We start from the raw sequence: 21,274 nt of genomic DNA on the forward strand, positions 1-21,274 counted from the left end.
AAGAACCACAAAGGGCCCTGATGCAAAAGTATGAGTTAATGTGTTACCAAAGTTTTAAAAGTTGTCTGGGTTGCAGAAACACATGTCTTGCATGCACTAGCACCCTTCAGACTAACTACACGTATGTGATGCGTTTCCAGAGCAGCAGTAGCACAGAGCATGTTTCCAGCTAAGACTTGCTCACAAGCATCTTTCTCACAGTCAACATAAAAGACTTAACCACTATTGTTTTGTTGTTGTTGTTGTTGGGTTTTTTTTTTTTTGGGGGGGGGTAGGAGGTTTGACAATCAAAACTGCTGATTTTAGCGATAACCTAATTCAGCCAATCTCTTTGCGTGGTAGAGACAGATCTGTGAACATGGTTGTACTCTCATTGATGAAATGTCATCCACTCAGAAAACTAGTTAACAGCAGCCCCTTGGGTCCAACGCAAGGAAAGTGCAGGGTAGCCGTCAACACCGCCGCAATCGGAACTATTCAATGCGGGCGCAGCGGAGAAGCGCAGGAAGCCGCACTCCGCAAACCCTCTGAGGGTCATCTTCACTCTCCCTCACTTCCTCCACTCTGCAGCGAAGAGACAGAGCCCATCAGCCCACACCAGCGGACTGCGTGCATGGAGCAGATAAGCCGTATCTAGGGCCGCTCCACCTAGCACTCACCGGTCCATTTCGCCAGGAAGCTCTGATCAACCACGTTACTGCTTCGCCAAAGAGCTGATCGCAACAAGTCCCTACATGAAACTGTTTTCGTGGAATTTCAAATTTTAAAAGAACCTCCATCATTCATTCATTCACTTATAGCGATTTTTTTTCCCCCACTGCATCAGTGGCTGATAAAGTTCACTGCAGCAAGTCCCTACATGAAAGTGTCTTGTATGAATTTCACTCCAAGAAACAATGCAGAGCGTTCACTTAATTTTGCATAGACACAGGAAATAAGTCCTACAGGTATTCAGTTGTCTTTACAGGTTTTACACCAAGGTGTGTGCCAATGCCTATACATGCCACAAGTCTTGTTTAATATCATGACCTAATTACAGCATAGAAAATTCTACTGCAGCTGGCTGAAATGACAGGAAACAAATATTTCCCCGTTACCACAGCAACAGCTTCTTGAGGTAATTCTGACACTGCAGTTAAATGGCCTGTGTGTAGAGCAAAAAGTGGGTGTTACCTCGCCTGCATCCTACTTAGCTAAAACTGTGTGCTATATATCAGTTCAAAATTAATTATTCATGACTATCTGGACACCCATATCGTAAAGAAGTGAAAACAGAGCAAGATTTCAAGGAGCTAAATTTAAAGAAGAAATAATCTCAAACATTTTTTCGTTAGCCATTGTGCATGGTAGCAAGCATATTCTCATGAAATTTGGTGGTAATTTGAGAAAATGAGTAGAGAGTTATTACCTCGAAGATGCACAACTTGCAAAAGCCCCATTAAAGTGACTGCATTTAATGCATTTAATCAATACTGTCTTTTTTTTTTCTATACACACGAATGACCACTTTAAATGAATCAAAGTAGCTACAGGATATTTCATCACATCAGTTTTACACTATCAATGCGTAAACATCTGAGTAATGCTGAACAAGGCGCCAGAAATTATCATTGAATGCACAGATTAGAAAATTGTTATTGACTGCCAGTCAAAATAAGATAGCTGGTCAAAACACAACTTTTTTTATCTTCCTACCAGGTTTTAGAGGCTTGCTTTCAGAATTTTCCTGCAACTATTGATCCTAGTGTTTTACGTAACAGGTTCAGCACAAAAGTCCATCAAAAAAATACTCCCTTCATACAAAAATGGGTTGATATCGCTCACAAATATCATCAGGCAAAACTAGGCCTACAAATACAACTGCAGCTGCATTAGAAATATTTCCAATCCAACTTGAATATGTGCAGCACTTTTTATCAAGCATTTTCCTTTCTATCACTGAAAGTCACTTACAAAAAGTTCAAAGACTTGTCAAAACCAAAAACCTAATGAAAAAAAAAGAGTAAAAGGATAGAAGAGATAGAGATAGGACCCAGTAAAACCCACACCACAAGCCAGGAAGTTGGATTAAGTTGGCCTGGGCTCTCTTCAACTCAAGCTATTAACTGCCAGGTTGCAGTTTACATGACCTAACAATACCCAGAGAGCCTGAAAGTCGTCAAGCATACATTGTACCCAAAAACTTTTGCTGTGGGTTGGGTTCCTAATGTCCAATTTTCAAATCAAATCCACTTTCTACCCACCATAATATCCATATATGCATTTCATAAGATTGGCAAATATTTTCTTTAAATCTTGTGTTTTTTTATCTGAGTATATGCTTCATTTATACAGTTCCTTGATTATTTCTTGTCTCTTGTGGCTAACCACTAGAGGGGACAATCTTGATTAATTCTTCAAAAAGATACGCTCATAAAGCAATGTGTCAACTTGTCATACCACATCGAATCCAAGAGCAATGAACTGAACTCTGTGCACTTCCCTTCCAAAACAAGCTCTAACCTATCACTGAAATGTCCCTACCAGATACATGTACACAGCTCTGTATTACATTTGCGGATATCAATTCACAGCCTAGACTAGACGATAGAAAACTTCAATCTATATTCATTGCTTATCATCTTGATGAAAGAACAAAATAAAAAACAACAAAACAAAATACATGTGGTACTGATGAAATTTTTGGGACTGGCTCCTAGATATACTCACATATTCTTTGACATTTCTTGTCTTGACTGCCTTGTAGGAGTAGTACGCAGGGTAGAGGGTTCCAAACACCAGTCTGTGATGAGACAGAGAAGTAAGAGGAAATGATTAATCACACCATTCATTCCACACTAAACGAGCACTGAGAATGATTACAGGCTATTAGTATGTCCAGTCATCTCTACAGCAGAATTTCTCTAAGACATAAAGGCCCTGAATTCACGAAGGTGGTAGAATTGAAACCATTGTTTAAACCATGGACAATTTGTGTGGAGTGCCAAGTGTCATATGGCCTATTTCGTTACGAAATCAGTCATTTCGTCAATGAAATGGTCGACGAAATGTTCATTAACGAAATGATCATATCACGGATGAAATATTGTCATTTCGTTACTAACGAAATAGGCCATGCGACACTTGGCGCTCCATACAAATTGTCCATGGTTTAAACCATGGTTTCAATTGTATGTCCTTAGTGAATTCGGGCCATAGTGTGTAGAACAAACATTTCATTGAATGCTATCTTATAAATCGTCTGCTAAGTACTGCAAACGTCCTTATTTTTGTGCAAAACATATTTGCAGGTTCTTAAATTTGCACAGCGCAATTGCTTGATAACATTCAGGTATGTTTTCATGAGATTCACATGATTTGATTTGATAATGTCATGCACGAAAATCAATGTAATAGTACTGTATACAAATAGTAAATGGTCATGAGTATGAGACGGTGCAAGACTTTGCTTGAGGTGAAAGACAGAGGCACTCTATTCAACGAGATGAAGTTGAGGTGGCACAGTCCGGTCAGTCGCACATGAAAGCGATTGGTTAAAATTGTGGGCAGTAAGACAAGTGTCTGAATGCGCGCTTGTAACTGTCGAGTGCGCATGGCAAAGGTTTATTTTATTGTGATGTCAGAAGCGCGCAATGGTGCAAAAACTATGAGTTGATTGTCAGTTTAACACTGGAGTCCATTTGAATTGGTGACACCAGCCACGCGCTATCCATTTTTGCTAAAACAGAATTGCTCCGCTCACCAGCGACAGCATGCAAAAACGTCAATACACCATACACTAGCATGCACACGCTAAGGTGAATGCAGGGTCCATATCTGATTTCATTGTTTTTGTTGATACATCTACCTTACTTTACTGACTCTCTCTGCATAAAGGAGACACTGTTTATCTAATCAAATCTTCACTTTGAAATTTGTCTCAGATGTTCTAATGACAAAAAAATAACAACAGCACTAAAGCCAGCTTAAAGCCACTAGGATGGAGCAAAGTCAGCAAACCGGCCTTTCCAGTTCTGACTTGCCCCATCACGCACCCAATTGAAAAAAAAAAAAAAAAGTTTATGCCAGACAGAATCTGGGTTACCCGGTTTCATTCTGGGTCTCCCCATTCCATTCTGGGTCTTGCCGGCGAAGAACTGGTATTGATTTCCTGGTGACTCTGCCTAAATGCAGTAACGTCACCGGGACGAAAACCTTGTGATTTATGCAGACTTTACTTAAAGCTGTAAAACAACTCCCTCATGGCCTCATACAGCACTTGTAAACTTGTTACTGGTTGCTGTAAGCGATGGGGCAAAATCCAATTGTCAACAAAACAAGAGACTACAGGCACGAAATTAAAGCCAAGGTGGAGCGCTATAATGAAATCTTCCAAACTCATTGAGCGTAATAGTGCAGTGAATTTAGCGTATCACTGAGACCCGCACGACTCAGGAATAAGTAATGACTGGATACCGTGTCATGGCTCCACATTGTTTCAGTTGTGTGAAATTCCTAATCCCTCAAAAATGATCCTGTAACTTAAAGACACAAAAAAAAAAGGCAAGGAAAATGTTGCTTTATGCAGTTGAAAAACCTGACTTTCTCCAGACAAATCCACTGATATCATTTCCATGCTCAACAGTTTTCATTTCGTCATCAAGGAATCTTCGAGCTGAGTCCTCTTCCAGTGTAGGTGTGGATGTCTTGAATTAAGTACACCTCCACACTGATTGAATGTCATAGCTTGGAACCTTCATTTCGAGGGCGGTTCGCCTGCCGCCCTTAAGTGAAAGACTTAAGTTCTATACTTGACCTCCAATAGGTAATGCGGCTTACAATACGAGAACTGGCCTTGAGGCTGATGTCCCCTTTTTTTTTGGACACATCACAAACATCCTTCAAACAGATTAACTCCCTAACCAATGTCATCATCACTATTTGTGATAAAAACAGGTTTTAAAGCTCACCCTTAACATCAGAATATCATAGAATATTTACAACTGTCAATGGACTGCGGCCTTTGCAAGAACATGTGGGCAGTACTGCAACACTTTAATTCAACACCAAAGTTATGTTAGGGCAACTGCTATCTGCTTTGAGAACTAAAAGAATGGAAAGAGCTATTCATAGGATTTCAGAATTTATATCCAAATGAGATATACAGCCAGATATTCACAGAACAGGCAACATGCAAGTTTCTGATTGAATCACCACATTCACATGACAAGTATTTGGGGCAAAGTTGGACCATAAATACCACATACTTTCAGGTAGCTTCTACTTGTTTTTGCTACGACACTGTTTACAATTCTAGGACGCATTATTTATCTTCAGTAGATCTGAGATGACTGTGTATGTGTAGGCATCCTCTGTCCTTAATGTGTCCCACATGCATTTTGTGAGTCAGAGTCCAGCATACATGTACATAAAATATGAACAAGAGGAAAAACGTGTAAGAAGATGGAAAGAGTGGATTATCTCTACAACTAGCCCCAATATCTGGCAACCAGCAAGATGTTTGTTTGCAAGAAAACCGTCCTTCTCGTAAAAGCATGACAAAACTGAAGAAAAAGACAACCCAGAAAGAAAAAGGGGCATCCTGCCATTCAAAAATCAAGACGAGTTTATCGCTTTCCTGCGCTACATGCCATGGCAGCTGTGCCATCACATTAATGAAATGTGCATAGCTAAGCCTCCAGCGGTGCGGGGGAAACATGAATCACGTCACTCAAGACATCTCGGAGGCAAAGCAATACAGGGAGTCTGGATGAAGTTCAAATACACTACGAAGACTTACAATAATAACACTGTGTGTGTGCTGCGCATATGCGTGCATGTCGTCAAACATTCATCCTTGAGACGGGGGGGGGGGGGGGGCAGGGGAGAAAACAAGATAAATAGGTACAGAAAGAAAGATAGTGGCAAAAGCAAGAGATATAGACAGACACACACAAAGAGAGAAAAAAAGACAGATTTTCTGGCCTCTCAAATCAATACCTGTCAATATTGCCCTGTGCAATACAACTCGACAAGTACGGCACAAATGGCAAAGGGACAGCTATGCCTTTTGATAATTGAATTGCTTTGATTCCTTGAAGGAAAAATCAGTAACAGGGATAATGCTAGACACTGCAATATGTCCAAATCATTTTCATGTCTGCCAAGAGTGAATTTGAACAAACAAAACCAAGCTCACATCTGAACCTCACTTCAAGATGTGCACACTTATTTCCAATGACATAAAGTCTTGTGATCATGATATTATCAAAACATCAACGGTGGTTGTTGTTGTTGTTGTTTTGAAGGAAATGAGTCTTGCCTAAAAGAAAGTAAGCAAACATCAACCTTTTCTCTAACATAAAAGATTACTTTCTTATCTTATAGCTGTTTTCAAGGACACTGAGAAAAAATCATTTATACAGCAAACACGCAGCTGACTCCTCCAACGCAATGTATAAACTGACGCCTTATAAACTAATACAGCCATGGCATGATCCCAAAGCTTTTGACCTAAAACAATGGCTGGCTACAGCAATAAACACACACACACACACACACACACACACACACACACACACACACACACACACACACACACACACAAACACACACATAGGTTTTATTCAATACAACCGTCATGAAGAACTTTTGGGGAAAAAATATATGTATTTGCTTGACAACTCTTGTTTACAATGTCATAACTCTAGAAGGACATGAGGCACAAATATTGCTTATGTCAATAATCTCTCTCTCTGAGCCAATAGAGATCAAGGACATTTTTTTAATATTCCCAGCCGTCTCAAAACAACTTGTTGAAATAAATCCCCCCCCCCCCCCACAAAGTGAGAATTTGTTGACATCACCTGCCACACGATATCCTGAAGCCAGTGAAGTACTGGGTAATCCTCTCCGAGGGTTTGAGACCTTTGAAACTGACATGCATAACATTAATGTCAATTTTACTGCCTCAGTGACATTCAAAGGAAGTTACTGATTAGGCACCCAGCATGGAAAGAAATCCCATGACGATCTTGGTTGGATGGAGAGATATTTGCCTTGTTCAAATCAAAACAGAAGAAAAATTTCTTATGTCCTGGAAGAAAAAAAAATGCAAAGAAATAATTGAACATATACACTAAAACAATATATTGCATGGGCATGGTCACTGATATAAAAACAAATATTCATACAGTATAATAATAAGATTTTTTTGGCTATTAACTCTTTGTGCGCCACAATATTCTGAGATCATGAGGTACACGCACTTTTGGAAAACATTCTGTTTTTCAAAGCCAGGTATTTTCTCACAGAGGCAATTACGCTATAAATGCAGTACAGCAAAGTTGTAGAGAAAAATGCAAGCTTTGCAGTGATGTCAATTTTATGACAAAACTATGGCTATTATGATGTCTATGTACAGGGGCTTCTTGCGATTTATCGATGGTGTGTGCACGGTTGTGCGTTTCAGCAAAATAATTATGTGAAGTTGGCAAACCGTCGACTGGAGTTGGACGTGCGAACAGAGCACACTAAGAGTTGAGGAGATCACTGTTCTCACATTTATACCAAAAGAAAATAATTATGAAACACAAACTTCCCCGAGTACATTACTGGACTAGAATGACTGCACAGTGCGGTTGAATGTCTCGGATTAAATCTCACATAAGAATTTAAAACAAAAGAACTTTCAAAAGTATTACAAGTACATCGTATTTGATATATGGTATGATTGATGCCTCAATTCATGCAGATAGTATTAGAAATCGACAAAATCACAGCCGTCAAAGTCAGAGAGCATGGAATATGTATATCAATAGGTTGTTGCCAGCAGGCATGTGACATCTGTGCATCTTAATTCTTATCCAGGAAATCTCTGAGGGACACGGGAGATCAAGGAGAGTCTGGACTGAAGGCTACACTCCCCGCTGTTTACATTTTCAGTTGATAGGAATGTAATGGGCTTGCCCCAGACTGGCAATGATAAGGGATGATGACCCAGTACTATCCTTTGTGAGCTTATGGGATAATAACCTACTTGCCTTCAGGCGGCACATTATGATGCTCAAAGAGGAACGGAGGGGAGGAGAGGGTATCTATCTCCTCTACACTCAGAAAAGGTTTCATGCTGGTAAAAAACCTTTCGGTGACAACATTAACAGCTTTTCTTAAGATGTACTCATTCTTTGCCGAATTAACCCAACAGTTCCTGGCATTAAACATTCAGCTGGCCAAAGTTTAGCTCCAGTTTCTTACCAATTCCTGCTATCATCATCACCATGGATACAATCTTGAAGGGATGATAATTTCCCCATACATTTCTCCTCCTTGAGATGATAATAACACTGTATCCTCCTTGAGCCACTGGTGCCTGTTTAAACTGACCAGCCTGTGAATGTTAGCATGCACCCAACTTATAAAGGCAGTTTCTAGAAAACTCGTTTTGATAAGATGTCTATTATCAAACATGTATCTTCACGTCTCAATTCTATGGCTAGACTTCGTTTACACAAGCATGAGCTGTTGCTATGTTGCTTGGAGTAAGATGCAATTTAAAGACCTTGGGGGTTCCTTGTAGTTGCTATGAATGACATTTGAGAAATGGAGCTTGTAACACAACAACCACTGAATGAAATGTTTTTTAGCAGATGGGAGTCAGCAAAGAGACTTATTTCGGTGTCTGAACACCAAGGGCCTTTTCAGACGAATCAACTTCTAATATTTACATAACGTATGGATATACGATGTATTGATATGCATCCATTCAGACGCAGCGCCCCGTTATTCGATAATCATATGGGAGCATTCAGACGTCGCACTCAGTTGCACACTTTCGTGGGAAGTTCAACTGGATGTACGGGTACAAAGTTTGTGCAGGCTTTCTGCTTTGTGTCTATACTTTGTGCTGGACTCGTCTATCGTAGAGGGCGGGCCCTAAGCCTTGTTGCCAATAAGCCCCGCCCACTTATTGTACATATGGATAGGTGAGAGCTTTCAGATTAAAAAAAAAAAAAGTCATATGGATATAGCATAATCATACAAAACGTTGGTCAAAACATTGCTTTGAAATATTTGCTGTATTGAAACAACGTATTGATATGAGGGCATTCAGATAGGAAAAAAAAAAACATCCTATATCTATACAAGAGCTCTCTCGTCTGAAAGGGGGGAGGGGTCAGTCCCACTTTTAGAACACTTCACAAAAATATATAAGAGCAAACATATTCTTACACAAGTGTGAAATGCCTCTCTCTCTCTCTCTTTCTGAACCCTAAACGACAGGCATTGTATACCTCTCAGTCATCACGGCATTCCATCAAACCCTGGGCCCTCCTCTTCTCTGAAAGGTAGATGGCTGGTTTGACATTACAGTCTCATTCATCTTCCCTATTGATTATGATCCCACCAGGTGTTGGGCCCTGTCCATCCCCGTGACATATGAACACACTCACAGATATACAGACATACACACACACACACACACACACACACACACACACACACACACACACACACACACACACACACACACACACACACACACAAACATGCACGCTTGTCTACGCTTATGTCTACCCATGGAGCCTGTTAGTAGCTCCATGGTCTACCCCAAGCTACGACTGTGAACTCATCGTCACCTTCGGGCACCTTTGCAATTTGATCATCTATCGCCGATGACTGGGCTTGAAACAATCTTCCTGTAATTATAATTAATTTGGACAAAGGGCCGCCAGGACCTGTCGTCATCCTTGGTAAGCTTACATCCAGTTTTGAATGGCAAACGAAAAGACCTGGCCCTTAGTGTGAGTCCATTCAAGAAGACTTGGTCTCTAAATTGGATCAGTCTTTCCACCTCCCTGATTGGATTCACTGAATTTTCATTTGAACAAATCACTTGAACACAAGCAATGAAAGAACCACACTTCAATTATCACGCAAACGACAGCTTTGAATTTTGAACATAGACAAGATACATGTGAAAAAAGAAAACACATTAGGGTATAATAAGACTACTTAATAATAGGAACTTTCACTGACAATGTGCCCTAGGACAAGAGCTTTGTTGATGCTGTATCTTTCAGCACAAGACAATAAATGTATAACTTTCCTCCATTGTATGTTGTACTACTGGCATCACATTTCCTAATGAATTTTCTCTTTGCATGCCAAGCACATTCATATACACCGCAGAAGGCAAATCATCACGAGGGTTTAAAAAAGGAATGAAGCTGGACTGATTTTCACATAGTGATGAGCATCGCAATGGATAAAATCTTTTGGTACGTTCACATGCAAGAATTACTAGTTTTGGCATCAAGTGACAAGTAAAAATCAATTTTGGACAAACATTTATTTTGGGTGTGTATAAATGCAGCTAAAGTGAATGACAAACCACTAGGCAGGGTGGTCCACGAGGGGTTTTAGCATGTCGCTGCAACATGCTAAAATTCTTGTGCAACATCCTAAAAAGCCAGCAACATGCTATGCAACATCCTTAAGAATTTGCAACAAGCTCAAAGTAAAAGTATTAAAAAATGTGCAAAACATGTGCATAACATAAGAAACATCAAACTACCAGGTACTTTAGATATTTGTGTGCAAAACATGAGAGAGAACATTGAATGTAAGCAGCACAAAGAGAGGTACAATGTAAGCAGCAAAATATTGCGTACTACGTACTCATCGTGTGCGCTCCGCACATATTCAATTTCTGCAATATTCTCAGATTCTGAGCTTGCAACATGCTAAAATTTCAAGTTGTGGACCACCCTGCACTAGGTGTAAAGGAAAGTGAATTTGCTCACTGGTTTTACACAATTGCCCCCGATAAATTCAGAAGAGTTGGAAAACAAGTTATCTTTCTTCCATTAAGCAGGGCTCCTGCTTAAACGGTGGCTGGTATTGATGCATGCAAATCATTTAATATCCCACTATATACAAATGCTAGCATAATTCCACACTATTGTGCTGTCCTACTGCCCAGCGGCAAATGTTCAGGCTCTGCAATTGGCATAACCTATGAAGGATTTGTTAGAAATGACCATTCCATTCAGGAAATGAACCCCTGTGATTATATCTCTGGATTTAGTTATCATTTTCAGACTCTAATCAAGGACAATGGACGTGATGCAGTCAAAATACGTCTCAAAAAATCAGGTTGCCAGTTCCGATAAAGGGGTCTTGGGCAATTAATTACCCCCTGGGCAATTACCCCAGACCCTTCCCCTGACCCTAACCCTAACCCTAATCCTGAACCTAATCCTAACCCTAACCAAAACTCTAACCCTAACTCTAGTCTTTACTCTAACATTATCACTAACCAGTATTAATAAAGCTATAAGAATAGCATACATGAAAAAAAAAATTACACTAAATGTCTTTGCACATAGGTGGTGGTCCTGCCATTGAGTCTTGATTAACAGATGGGAATTATATTGTTTTATTTTTAAATGTGACATTGAATGTCCAAGTTGCATTTAGGTGGCGATCTCTCTAAAGCAGTTTGCGATTATCGGGCGAGTACTATACTCTCAAACTGTGCATATAATTATGTTGACGAGTTATATATGTGCACTTGCAAAATTCCTACATAGATTATCTCTCTCCATCTCTCGCTCCCTCCATTTCTCTCTCTCTCTCTCTCTCTCTCTATCTCTTCATCCATCTATCTTTCTTTCCCTATGGAGAGATTGAAGCACGCGGAGCTCTACAAAAAGAGTTTACACAGATTTGATTTTGAACATCCCTGGAGCAAACACCTGCCTGGAGTGTGGGCAAATATATTTTCAAGTTGATGTTTACATATCTGTACCCTTCTGAGCGGACGCTGAGATCACGCCGACACATGTCGCACAATGTACTCAACTGCATAATATATAGGTCATATTCAGGGTATGGAAATTTTTTTTTATTTTTTTTTATTTTTTTTTTGGGGGGGGGGGCTTGTTAATTTCTCTCATTCTTTTTCTGGGAATGAAAGTGAAATGATGTGATTTGAAAGTCACAAAAATGTCCTAGAAACATGTAATTATAGCCTTTTCACTGTATGTGAAGAGACATGTATTGTCATATTGCAAATTCCTAGGCTCTATTATTGTTAGGCAATGTAGACGACTTTTTTTTTGTCCTATGGCTTGCCATATTCTGAACAAATAAGAATATAAACACCAAGCTAAATGTCTTTTGACATGAAATTTAAGTTTGATTCAACTTCAATTTCATCTATTGGAAAATCTATGTCTATTCTAATTTTGCATAATTTTCAGGCTGACAGTAAATTAAATTGATAATAATAATAAGACCTATTGCTTTACAGCAAGATGGCAGTTTGTGACATCGCTTCCTCAGGAAAGTTTAAAAGCCACCTTTCTTATTTCCATCTGTCAAACAAAGTGACAAACATATCTCATAAGTAGGTATATCAAATGTCTGTGGATATCCATCTGTACAGCAAAGTGAAAACTACATCTCGTGCCTACGTGTCTAATGTCCATGGATAATATCTCACAATCTCGAAGACAAGCAAAGGGCGATAGAAAAGAATTCTGAAAAAAGTCTTGACATGTGATACTGGTTTCTTATGTGCACCATGAAGCATGAAATACACTGCAAAGCTACTCTTCCACGGAGCAGACATGTATCACAACCAATACCCAAAATGTCTTGCTGCCGTCAAAATGCAACCTTTCAATCACGGTTTATTTTGAAACTGCCGCAAGGAACTACTTCCCGTGCTTGTCATAGCATGAAATATGTATGATCGACTCTGACATTAACACATGATCATACACAAGAACCACACCAGCCTCTGCTTACAACAAAGCAACCAAACTACACAGCCAATTGCAACATACCTCAGTTTAAAGGATGATATCAGGAGCCCAATGATGAAACTAGTGCCATCATTTAACTGAAAAGCTGTGGATCAATCAACCCCATATGAATTAAAATCAAAGATAGATTTCAAACCATTTTACATACTATTACATCTCAGGAGGCTGTTAAACCCCAGTACCCAAAGCATGGCTGCACACATCTCATACACATGTAGTATATTTTTGCTTTGTTTTCAATTTCTTGAATTTCATATTAAGGTCAACTGATATTCATCAAATTAACAACTTGCAAAAGTGTTGCCTCTAGTAATGCAAGTGCATTGCATATCATATCTAAGGAAATTGCTACTGTTGTCAATGTGGATCTTGATTGTGAATTCAAACCCTCATGAAATTGTTCTACAAGTCCGAACTGGTGAAATATACTGATGAAGCATTTATGATGCACACAGAATTACTTCACCTAACACCCCCCCCCCCCCCCCCGAAAAAAGATCAATTTAAATGAGAGAAGTATTTAAAGCAATGTTTCACAGTCTCATCTAGACTATAATCAAATAGAAACATTTCAGAAGTTTCAGCAATATAGAGCATATTATATTGCAAAACTGTACTCTGAAGAATATCACATCTCATGAACAGAAATGACAGAACTTGAAAGAAAAGCAATATGTGTTAATACCTTTCTGCTTTGCTCATCTCACCTCTATTTTATTTCTAGATAATACCCTGGAATCAAGCTGCACCTTGTGTTTTCTAATCTTGCTTTTTGCTCTCTGCTTTTATACTATACACACATGCTAAAATGTGATGACAAGTGTTATCATTAATCAAGAACAGCCAGTGATGACGATCAATCTAAAATGTGGGAGAATAGAGGAGGGTTGGCAGATATTGGGCCGCTACCCTCCGGCATCCCGATTCTCTCTGACTCCCATGATGGGCGGACATGTGACAGAAGACCTTAATGGCATGTCAAAACTGGTGGCAGCCCAACAAATAGCAGCCACACAAGCTTTTTCAATCGCTGGTGCAAGCAGCATGCCACGGTTTAGGGTTGGGGAAAGAAGTGTGCTCTTCACTATTATTGCATATTGGGGGGGGGGAGGAGGAGGATCTCTGGCATATTGGTAGCACCCACGAATCAAATTGGCATGCACGCTCAAGACATTTTGCAAGCAACTGTTGCATGGCATATATAGCGCAACAGTTGCAGTGTGCTGGGGGGAAATGAATGGCATTCATAGGATCGGAAATTTAAAATACATGATAATATCACTTGAAGTCTGGGGAAGGGGGGAGGGTATGTGAAAATGCAGGAGATGAATCATGAATTGTGCATGATATTGTCTTCATCGCTAAGTCAGGTACGTAACACAAATAGCCAAAGACCCATGGGTGATGCATGAAGTAGTGTTATGCACTGATTTGCATTATCTTTCGCCTGATTGACGATGAAACGATATGACAATTTTTGTAAAAGAATTCAAGATTTTGCAAGAAAGAACAAAAAATCAAAATAAAGATGCTACCTCCTGCAATGAAATACTAAAGGTGAATATTATCATGAACTTACACAATTTCTCCTTTCTTGACTGGCATTAAAATATGAGGATATGACTGACCAGATTATGTTTTGTCAGGTGCTGGCATTCATTTTAACGTGGTATATAAGAACACTTGAGCTCAGCTGTCATAATCACTTAGTCTCCTCATCCAGCGGTTCCAACACCAAAACTTTAACAATTCATAACTTTTGCATCAATCGTCCGATTTTCATCAAACTTTCACTGATGTGTTCTACTAATGTTGCTGCTTTCACTCAATCCACATTGCTCTTTGGGTTTGGGTTCCCTTTAAAGACCTGGAAGTGTGGGGATACCATGGAGTAGGAAGGTTGGCCTGGCTCAAATATTTGATGCATCACGCGTTACCCCGGGGTACCACGTTGTGTAGCGCCACCTCACGTCCACTCGAGGACAGCCGCAGAGAAATGCATGCACTGTGTGTGCGTGTACATAGTCATTCCCATGCCACTGCATGTTATACTACACATGCATGGTACACTGTGCTAGCAATAGCCTGTGCGTCAGTGCAGTGCAGTGTAGTGCAGTGCAGTGGCTAGCGCGCGCTAGCTCCAGCACCAAAATAATTTCCCACTTTTTGGCACCCAGGGTACAACCTTAAAAAATAGATAATAATTCAACAAAATGGCTGATTTTCATTTGGTACCCCCGGGATACCATTTATGTCATCATTTTCCAAAATCCCCATAACGAATTGTGTACAGCTTATCACTGATTTCTATGTTTCCAAGTGCATAGAACCAGACAAAAATTGAATTTTTCCTGGCTGAATACCTTCAAAAATAATGATTAGTCAGCTCTGTTCGGATATGAGACTGAGGCATACAATGTAATTCCATTTAGATTATAAAAAAAACACATGAATTTTCAAGATATTGTGTACAAACTATATGGCAAGTTGTGAGGCAATGACACAATCAACTCACTTATTTGCCCATTCATATCGACTGCTCAAGAACTGTTGGGTGAAAAGTAGTGACACTTCCATAATTCATAACTTCCTTAGTTTTTCTATCTAATTTTGATCAAATGTTCATAGTTGTGATTTGAAATATGATTTTACTCTTTCTTGATAAGACCACTTTTAACTGGTCCAAAAGACCTCTTTAATCTAGTTGGGATGGTCACAAGGAAATATCTAACGAGTTCATGCTTCGTTGTCGTACATTCTTGCTATCCATTTGAGCTGTGTTTGAAATGCACACATTTCCCTTAAAATCTGTGTACCAGTATGGTCTAACAATAACACACACAAGCCTCCTTTTCTGTACAAACGTTGTGGGATGCTACATTCAATAAAGGTTGAAGCCTGGCTGATTTCGAAGCCACTATAGCATAGAGTGCAATGACTGTATGTTATAACTTCACTGCAAGATTACTATCCACTTTAACAGTTCTTTGCTTATTAATCGCTCAGCCATTTAAGGTCACTCACAAAGGACAGACTCCATCCTTTTTATCCTTTCAGGGGTCCTCTTGACAATTCTGTCCCCCAAAACAGTAAACACACACACACACACACACACACAGGCATAACAAAAAAAAAAAGAAAAAAAGAAAAAAAGAAATCAGTTCAGTGCATCCAAACACACAATCACACAATACCTTCAGCTTAGCATGTTGTTCTGGCAATTTTTCTGAGCACAACAGGATTTGAACACCCCTATGATACAAGAAGACCCCACTGCTGCCCCCCCCCCCCTCTCTCTCTCTAACAATTGTCACCCAACCACACAACAGGGAAAAAAGAACATGTAACAGTCAAAGGGTTCAGCACAACAAAACACGAACTTTTTGAAGATGCCTTTCTCCTTCACTATCTTATACACCAGAACAGGGTTTTATAGTAAAAGAGTTTGGCAGACAATTTACAGCCAAGTTCTGTATTTTCACATGTTTTCACAGTTCCATGTAAATTTTCCTTGATTGCATACCGGTATATGCAGCAATAGCTATCTGACACTTACACCATGTAATGGTCATGCTGTTTTGCCGCAATATGCTATTTCATCCTCTGTTGCAATAAGATTAGATTGTGTATATATGCAATGGTGTAACTATATAATAACATTCTGAAAACAGCTCTGCCTGACTCTTAGTCTCTCCCAACTCAACAATACATTTCATCATTGACAGCAAGGGAATATTACGTAGAGGGGTGAAGGTTGAGATATGAATTTTCTTCAATTTGTCTCCCCCTAACAAATGAAATGGTTCCTTTTTTTTTTTTGACATGTTTGTTGAATTACAAATCAGCAGTTGCAATCTTACAAATTTCATTTGTTGGAGGGAGGCAAATTGAAGAAAATTCACACCTCACTCTATCATTGATGTGTAATTGAGCGCAAGGCAGCCATGATCATAGACATTATTTGTCAAACAACCCAGACAGTGAATATATTCCATGGGATACTCTATATTTGCAAAGTGCCAATTGAATTGCATTTGAATGTACAGACCTGCTGGAGCATTATGTACCATTACATGAGAATCAAAAGGGCTCTGACATTCTGCAAAGTCTGAAGCGTGTTTACATACATGCCCTGCTGGTTCATAACCGACAATGCTTTCGGTTTACTGTCAATGTCAAACTCCTAACATGCCAAATCATCAAGAAAAATATATGATAAAAACATCATTGAAAACAGTCCACATTACTGAAAATAAAAACACATTTAGATCACTTTTCATTAATAATAATAATTATAACAATAATAATAATCAACATCTTACCGCGCTTAATACAAAGTTTCTAAGCGCCTTACAAAACATATTGTTCCATGTCTTGAAAAGATCAAGGATGCTTTACAAACAGTGACATTGTACCTAATTTTGCAAGTCTCTAAACTCAATAAAGAAGAGTGATAATTTCTTCATTTGCACCTGCCTTTTTGCGGGCATGTCCTTCTCACTCTAATTTCCTTCTCAGTTCCTCCCATAGTCATTATCACCTCTCTTCCACTGATGTAAATGATTGCTCCACAGGGCAAATTGACCTTTATCAGGATGGTAAGGTGTCATCATTACGTTAGCAGTTGTTTGAGCGTACTTGCTCCTTGTTCAGACACAAAATATGACAATAATATAGCCTGTAACATACGGTTCAGACACAGATATCTTTACTGATTGGAAAAAAAGTATCGATGTGCAGTTTTCCACTGCGTATGTTGTTATGGTCACTACTGGAAATGAGACATGAGGTAAGGTCACCTTTTGCACATGTTCACATTAAGCCCCGCCCAGTTACGCTGTTTTATGACCGCCATGTGTTCAGACACACATGGAAAGATGATTCACTATCAAGTTCTAGTTCGAAACGATGCTCCGACTCACTTCATTTCGTTTCGTTATATAATTTGTCGTTAGTCAGCATTCAGACACATAAATCCACACTATCCTGTAAAACCAGAAATATTTGCAGCATAAAATTTTCGCAAATTGGAGGTGATGGCCGTTTTCATGACATGAAACTCTTGTGAATTGCCACTGATGTTCAATGCATTTAGTGTAGACAAGAACTTTTGTCTGAATTTCAATTTCGTGAATCTTGGCTCCTCCTCACGAACTTCGTGAAAATTTCTGTGTCTGAACACCCTGCACTGGCAAGTAACTTCACTGCAAGAGCACTCACTGGCACTCCCAATGCAAAGCCCTCCAAATGTCTTCAAAGTGTCATGTCACTTAGCACACTTAATCAGAGTTCAGTGCTAGCACTTGTCCAATTTTTCTGCTAACAGGTCAAACAGAGTGAGAGAGAGTATCGATTGATTCCTTGCATTTCATTCTTAGTTTTCTTCTTCGAACTCCTTCTTCCTGCTGAGAGCCATCTTCACAATGGCCCGAAGAGAAAAGGGAAGTGTAATCCATCATATAAATGCTACCTCTTGACTTTGAATTGTTTCCTGCGGTACTCATGCCGCCACATGAGTTGTCGTTTGGGGGTATCATTTTTTTTCTCTCTTCAAGAAACCATGGAGATGACAACAAACCAACAATGAGCACTGCTACTGCACATGACAGACCGGTATAATTGCGGTGTCAACATTTGCACAATTCTGCCATGCTACATGGATGGTCATGCCCACAAGGGAAGAAGACAAGGCCCCTGGAAGTGCTGCAGATTCAGCCCGCTGTCGTCGAATCACAGACTGTGTCTGGGATACGGAGGAAATGGGATATTAATATTTTCCCCATCCAAATGCTTCTCTGAGAAGCATTAAAGGAACCTCACAGCATAACTCATCTATATTCAAGTTGACATACTGACGGGATACATTTACGACAAATCAGCCATTCCATAACTTCTCTGTCTGAATGATGTGATAATATCTTTGAATATCAACAGCATGATACCAAGACAGTGTTACCCTATAAATTCATGTGATGAATAGCAGCACAATTGTCTTTTAAGTATTTTTTTTTTCTTGATGTGTCATGAATTACTTGAAGAAAAAGGCTGTAACATTAGCATTTCATACTATAACTTGATGAATACAACCAGTGTTCCAGTGTTTTACTCACTTACCACACATACACACACAGCCGAACAATTAATCTTTGTAACAGCAATGTCAATCACTGTCACCTACTTGACATTAACTGCATACAGCGTAACCTGTCCCTGGCACTTAAACACAAGGTTCCTTCCTATTCAGTATTTCAGTATCATTTGCGTTCATTACACACGATTCTTGGCAATCAAACTGAGCTCACCCCCAAACAATTAAATTCACCTTGCCAAGCTTACATAGCTTTCGCTAATCTGTCAGTATGGTCAGCGGCATGGTCAAGATCGGTCAAATCTGGCACGAGGCACGTCTTGCTCACATTTGTGCACCAGGGTTTGAAAGAAGAAAGTTGCAGGTCGAATCTAACTTTTTTTTCTTTTTTTGCATGTGTGTGTAAAATTGAACATTGTTTGATTTTCCATAATTTTCACAAATTAGGTCTACCAGATACTGCATGAGAGAACTAATATGAATGTAAATCTGTTCTTGAACTTTGGGTAACTTTGTGTCACACTAATCCATTAATTGTGCCACTGAGAAATACATTTTATTGCCTCTACTGCAGGCTTGTGACACAGCCATACACCTGTGAAATATTTCCACAGCACTGCCAGTACAAGTTTAGCCCTGACAGTACTGAATATACAAATCAGTGAAGTCTGACACATTGCATTATACACAATGATACATTATAGACAATGATATTGCACCCTCTGCCACTTTCAAGAACTCCTCTGCATTCATCATGCACTATCTGAAGATCACTTTAATGAGAAATAACTCAATTCATTGAATTTTCTCCTTTGATTGTGCTTATGTGTCAAAGTTGTGTATTTGACACAAAGTATGCAATCTCATCCCTTGGATCTTTGCAGCCACTTGGAATTTTTTAGTACTTGATGCTCATTGGCTGACTTAGAAGAGCAATTGCTTCCTTCCAGTCTGTGATTGGTTCCTGTATTTTACATTTCTGTGCTCAGCTTTTAATTTCACTCTGCTCATAAAAGGTATGGATATTAAAGTAGTAAACATCATTCAATACACTGAGAATTGGACTGGACATCACTGTGCACCACAAGCACTGTTTACACTGCATTTTCAAAGAAAAAAATGCAGAATTTGATTTCATCGTCCACCCTCCTTCGCTGCACATATCAAACTAACTGAAGTGAGCTGTCGGATCACACGACTGACCGGTTTTCATCTGCCCAAATCGCTGAGGTGGGCACTAGCTGTCAAATCACATGCATGTACGCCGTTCAGGACGAATGACGTCACCCATCCCAGTATATACTCAGCATGGGGTCCGTTGTTCAATTTTGCAGAGCAGAATGCAGATGAAAGGGACTGTTCAAAGTTTTAAAGCGTCGCAGGAGCTAACAATCAGTCAGCAATGTTTTCACACTGCTCAGTACTATCTATAATTTCAAAATTAGTTAACACCTCATTACAAAAGACAGCATACACCATATGACGTAAAACTTCTTTTTAAATTCCTGGTGAGAATGTTCCCTAGGAAAAACAAAAACTGTACATCTGGAACATAATGCATGCAAGCAACAAAAATAAGTTTACTCACACTGAAGAAAAAAAAGTCACAGAAGTTGTGACCATTTTCATGACAGAAGGCGTTTTCACATCAGCCCGATGTTTCGAAATAGCACGCTATTTTCTGACTTGGGAAATTAACCCGATCACGAAATAGCGCGCTATTTGATAATGTGAATACAAATTAGCGCACTAATTTTATCGCTCTGATCGAGAAAATTTCTCGAGTCCAACTCGGGAAATTTCCGAAATAGCGGGACAATTTGCGAACTAGCGTGCTATTTGATAATGTGAAATCGCCTCAAGAAATTAGCATGATGCATCCTATCATGCCTAGCGTGTGTGAAGGCGATCACGCGGGTAATCTTTTTGAGGGTGCGCGCTCTACTGGCATACCCGACACTGTTTGCGCATGCTCAGCTGTCGAATTAGCTCGAAAAAATTTTGGGCTGATGTGAATAGGAAATGAAACAGCGCGCTAATTTGCGATCGCGAAAAATATCTTGACCTTGGATTTTTATCGGGCTGATGTGAAAACGCCTAGTATAGACCAATTCGGTTTGGGTACTGTTTTTTATGGTAATTTCTAACTGGGGGCTGCAAGTAGGCCTAACAAAAGATACTTTATGCACTGACATAGCAATGCATCTGTAGCTCAGTGCATAACCCATCGAAAGTATTTTTGATCTTCTTTGGAAGCCCCCCAGTTATGGCCGCCATAAGTTACATTCCTCTGAAGTAGGATTCATTTATACAGTGTTCCAACATGAATTTGACGGCACCTCAAAGCTTTGATGTTGCCTTGCATCATATCTTC

The 21,274-nt window shown here is 39.5% G+C and overlaps 1 protein-coding gene across 1 annotated transcript in view; it reads right to left on the reverse strand.

The window, feature by feature from the left end:
• Positions 1 to 21,274, reverse strand: part of LOC139731545 (receptor expression-enhancing protein 2-like) — a 44,538-nt gene that overhangs the window by 12,459 nt on the left and 10,805 nt on the right. The window contains exon 2 of the mRNA XM_071642430.1: positions 2,710 to 2,782. Coding sequence (XP_071498531.1) covers positions 2,710 to 2,782 — 73 coding nt within the window. The remainder of the gene's footprint in view (positions 1 to 2,709; positions 2,783 to 21,274) is intronic.

The sequence above is a fragment of the Diadema antillarum genome, unplaced genomic scaffold, assembly GCF_040938485.1.
Source record: "Diadema antillarum isolate AM-2024a unplaced genomic scaffold, OU_Dant_1.0 seq00000378_RagTag, whole genome shotgun sequence".
In the NCBI taxonomy this organism is placed as follows: domain Eukaryota; kingdom Metazoa; phylum Echinodermata; class Echinoidea; order Diadematoida; family Diadematidae; genus Diadema; species Diadema antillarum.